General features: G+C 38.5%; 1 protein-coding gene across 2 annotated transcripts; it reads left to right on the top strand.

Annotated features, from left to right (window-relative positions):
• The first annotated feature begins 771 nt into the window (after window positions 1–771).
• On the top strand, window positions 772–4,649 carry LOC308086481 (uncharacterized protein). Of its 2 annotated transcripts, none has more exons than XM_080430017.1 (2): window positions 772–1,040; window positions 3,178–4,649. In XM_080430017.1, exons 1-2 carry the CDS (start codon window positions 851–853, stop codon window positions 3,978–3,980), a joined length of 993 nt encoding a protein of 330 aa, XP_080286143.1. In that variant the 5' UTR covers window positions 772–850; the 3' UTR covers window positions 3,981–4,649. The 2 variants fall into 2 exon arrangements, with proteins under 2 accessions (XP_080286143.1, XP_080286142.1); XM_080430016.1 differs by having other exon boundaries at window positions 772–1,073.
• The last annotated feature ends 226 nt before the right edge of the window (window positions 4,650–4,875 follow it).

The raw sequence follows: 4,875 nt of genomic DNA, 5'->3' as shown, positions 1-4,875 counted from the left end.
AGAGTTTTTGAAAATAGCCAATCTACAAGCTCACGTAGATCGACTATTTTCCAGATAGCCAATGCAAAGAGCTCATGTGGCCTAGTTGTTTCTTTTGGCCTTGTTTCCCTAGACCTGGTTGCTTATTTCTCTCACAAAATATGGCAACAGTGCTTCTCCACCAGGTGGAAGCAAGCTTCAAATCAACACCATGCGTGACACATCGTCCACCCTAGCCCTGTTTCTGTTTTTTGAAAATCTTACACAACCAGTACATCTACATAATCGTTCAAATTTCAAATATAAAGTGATGATCCTACGGACAGAAATCTTACAAGTTAAAGCGCCTGGGTCTAAGTACCCGCATCTTCCGTATTGTTCAATAAAAAGCTGTTCAATCCGATTGCTGGCCATTTGTCCCGAATTTTCTCCATATGCTTTCAACTACGCGACCCTATCGGTTGGGAGGTGTATTGCACTCTGATGCATTAATACAAAATAAAACAATGGCTGCCAATTGGATTAAAATGCTTTTTATTGAACAATACGGAAGATACGGGTACTTAGACCCAGGCGCTTTAACTTTTAACATCCGTGGCCGCGGGTTCAGCACTTTATATTTTAAATCTGAATGTTTATGTAGATGTACGGGTTGTAAATGTAAAATCTTCAAAAAACAGGAACAAGTAGCGCCATGACGCTTGTGGCAGACGAGCGTCATGTGAGCCGTGGCTACGTCCACCCGGAAGTAGTTTGAGTTCTTTGTTTGTTATTGTTTGAGCGTTAGTTTGGCTGCGCGTCGCACACCACGTAGTACGCTAACGTTATCTTTGAATTAGTTCCATTTTCAACCCCATTCACTCTCCTAATCATGTCTCAAATACAAACACTGAGGTCTTTTGTCAACGAGCGTCTCTCCATGGCCGTTGAAGAGATCTTTGTGGTGGTTGAAAGGATTCTAACAGAATACGAGGATCAAGCTTTCAGCTCCAAACAACAGATTGAGCAACAACAAAGAATCCTGGATGTTTTAACACCTGACATCAGATTACACCAAACAGGTTGGTTCAGTCAACTACAATGTCAACTAGAAGGTACGGTTCCTGAAGAAACAGTGTGGGATCGCTAAGAATGTTGATGGTATTGAGTATTGATAGTGTTAGTAGAGTTAAAGGTTTGAAAGGTTTTAAAGGTTCTAAAGCTTTGAAAGGTTTGAAAGGTTTAAGAGGTTTGAAAGGTTTAAGAGGTTCTAAAGGTTTGAAAGGTTCAAAAGGTTTAAGAGGTTCTAAAGGTTTGAAAGGTTCTAAAGGTTCTAAATATGTAAAAGGTTTTAAAGGTTCTAAAGGTTTGAAAGGTTCTAAAGGTTCTAAAGGTTTGAAAGATGTGAAAGGTTTGAAATGTTTGAAAGGTTCTAAAGGTTCAAAAGGTTTAAAAGTACAAATTATTTCAAAAATTCTCATGGTAGCCGACATGTCCTAAGTAGGCCAAACGTTGTAGAGTTGGAACAGAGTTTGTAGCTAAAATAATGAAGGACTAGTCTGCCGTCAAAAAACAAAAATAATTGATTTTTGGGCAATTGAAAGTGAAATATCTCTAAAAGTACAACTTATTAAAAAAATTCTAATGGTAGCCAATATGTCCTAAGTAGGCTGAACGTTATAGAGTTGGAACGGAGTTTCTAGCTAAAAGTATGAATTTCTCCATTGAAATGAATGGGAGTTTTTTAGAAGTAAAAAGTGAAATATCTCTAAAAGTACAAATGATTTCAAAAATTCAAATGGTAGCCGATATGTCCTAAGTAGGCCGAACGTTGTTGAGTTGGAATGGAGTTTGTAGCTAAAAGTATGAAGGACTAGTTAGCCGTCAAAAAACGGGCGGAAGATATAATAAATAGTGGCAATAACATTAGTGTGATTCGCTTTAGCGATCCCACAATTACATAAACACTAAGGATTTATTTGACCAGTGGAAAAAGTACTCACTTTTTTTTTTTGTATTAAGTAAAAGTATCAATAATGCTGTAGGAATACTAAATTAAAGTCTGGTATTTTTATACAGTCAGCAGCCCTATATATACATTTTGGACATTTGAAAATAGCAGATCTACAAGCTCACAATATTGTGAGCTTGTAGATCGGCTATTTTCAAATGTCCAAAAATGCATATAGGGCTGAAGTGGTTAATGTATGTTTTGTAATAACAATCAAAATCTATTAAGTAACTAGTAACTAAAGTTTTGATATAAATGATTGTAGTGGAGTAAAAGCATAATATTTGGCCCTGAGATGTAGTGAGTAGAAGTAAAAATACCTAAAAATTGTACTTAAGTACAGTACTCGAGTAAATGCACTTATAGTTACTTTACACTACTGGGTTCTAGTGTAGTTTACGTGATTCTCAACGTTTCTAATTTCAAGGACCACCAGTTTGATATGCGTTTGGCCAAGGACCCCTTAGCTGAGAGAGAGATGAAGCAGGGACCCCCCCACTACATATTTTATAAGCTTGTGCTGCATATTGAACTTTTTCATAGCTTTCATAGAAAGCTGTAGCTTTCTATGCAACTCTAAATTCTATTTTTAATTTCTTGAATCTAGAGTTGCAACACCAACCCTTGACAGCCCATACATCCAAACAGAAAAGTCCTCTCTGATTGTATTAAACAACGTTAAACTCACCAACATGGCGGCTGTACGGAAAGCTTGAATTATCCTCTTTCTATCTGCAAAGTGTTTGTTTCATAAAAATCCACCTATCAGATGTGCCGTCCCGTTTAGACGGGAACGGCGTTTTCGGGGCTTGAATCCGCAACTAAGTGAAACCAACCTCCAGAGTGGAATTCTTTGACAACGCTCCGCGTCCCGTCTCCATGTAGACGGAGGAAACGGCAAAACGTGTGTCGTTGCCAGGTGTTGTGAGAGAAATAAGCAGCCAATTCTATGAAAACAAGCCCCAAAGAGGCGACTAGGCTACATTAGCACTTTAAACCTATACTACAGTACATAAGCTATTTGAAAATAGACGATCTACAAGCTCACAGTGAGCTTGTAGATCTGCTATTTTAAAAAAGATCTTGAAAAGAAATGGTGAAATAATATTTTATATATATATCTATATTTGATATAGAACGACTCTAAAGCTTATACATTATAGAATGTAAAAACATGTAATAGTTCTCTTATTTTATCTTCTGTCTAGAGTTCCAGCACCGCCCTGTGTGTGAAGAGGTTTCCCCTGAACATCAGGAGAGGAATCCTAGTCTGGTCCAGGAGGAACCAGAGTCTCCACAGATCAAAGAGGAACAAGAGCTACTTCAAAGTCCAGAGGAGGCTGTTGGGTCAACACAGACATTACTAGCAGTGAAACATGAAGATGACGGTGAAAACAGCGAGACAGAGCCTCTAGCCAGCACCTCAACTGAACACATGGAAACACAATATGTTGTAGAGGACTGTGGAACATCACAACCAACTAGTGATGACCAGCTCCTCTCTTCACACTGTTCTGAATCTGAATCTGACACTGAAGACAGTGATGAGTGGGAAGAGAGCAGCCAGACCAGCCAATCTGACACTGAAGATAGTGATGAGTGGGAAGAGACCAGCCAAGCCAGCAAGTCAGCTATAAAAACACAGACATCACACAAGACACAAAATGTGGAAGGACAAACATTGTCTTTGAGGAACAAGAAGAACCCAAAATCATCAAAACAAACTCCGCCCATGAGGAGTCACATAGGGGGAAACATCTTTATATGTACACTTTGTGGCAAAGTCTTTGGTCACACGTGTCTTCTGAAAAAACACATGAGGATGCATACAGCGGAAAAACCCTTTACGTGTACAGTTTGTGGCAAAAGCTTTTGTCACAGGGTTGATCTGAAAAGACACGCAAGGAGTCATACAGGAGAAAAGCCCTTTGCTTGTTTATTTTGTAACAAAGGCTTTAGTCACTCAGATGATTTGGAAAAACACAAGAAGCTCTTAACTTGTACAATTTGACAAAGAAGCTTCAGTCGGAATTATCATCTGAATACACACACGAGGGGTCATACAGGGGAAAAGCCCATTACTTGTACAGTTTGTGCTGAAGGGTGAAGAGTCATACAGGTGTAAAAAAAAAAAAGTTGTTGTTTTTGACAACCGCTTTGGCCAAAGTTCTACTTTTAAGAAACGATTTTGGAATATGTTGGACAAACAGGTGTCCACATGCTATTGGTGATGTGGGGTAAATAGCTACACCTTATCAGGTATTGAAGTGATCAGGAACATGGAATTAATGCCACGTTACATGTATAACATAAATTAGGCTTTGGCTAATCCAACTGTGAGTACAGGGTAGGTGATAAAGTGGTTTATTATACAAGTTTCAGTTGATAAATATGATTGGATAAGAGGCATTCTATTAATGCAGATATTCAGTACAACAGCACTGTAATGTATCGCTCCTCCAGCTAGCTAATGTTAGCCTGTTATTTACAGTCGGAGACTCTGCGTATTGTTTATATAAACCTTATGTTATATAGCAAAGCTTTTGGTTATTTGCTGTTGATTGTTATTTATGTCATTGCTTTATATTCAATTTGGACATTTATTTCATGTGTATTAATTTAGTAAGTTAATACAATGAATCACCTGATGAAGGCCAACCGTGGCCGAAACATTGTTTACCCTGTTATTATGTCTGTGTTTTAAGTAAACAAAACACTGAGGAGCAATGCTGTTGTGACGTTTATTCTTTTAAACTGTCATTTTGTGTCCAGCACCAGCAACGAACTGGATGTGTGCAACCTACTGGTTTTGAACTATTCATTTAGTAAAAACACAAGGGCTAACCGCAGGGAGCTACCCTCTCTGTGCTCAACAAAAGAGTTGAGTTGGGGGGGGGTGTGTGTGT

Source organism: Gymnoscopelus braueri (genome assembly GCF_963280865.1).
Source record: "Gymnoscopelus braueri genome assembly, chromosome: 6".
Classification (NCBI taxonomy): Eukaryota; Metazoa; Chordata; class Actinopteri; order Myctophiformes; family Myctophidae; genus Gymnoscopelus; species Gymnoscopelus braueri.
This window is presented reverse-complemented; position numbering and strand designations above follow the sequence as displayed.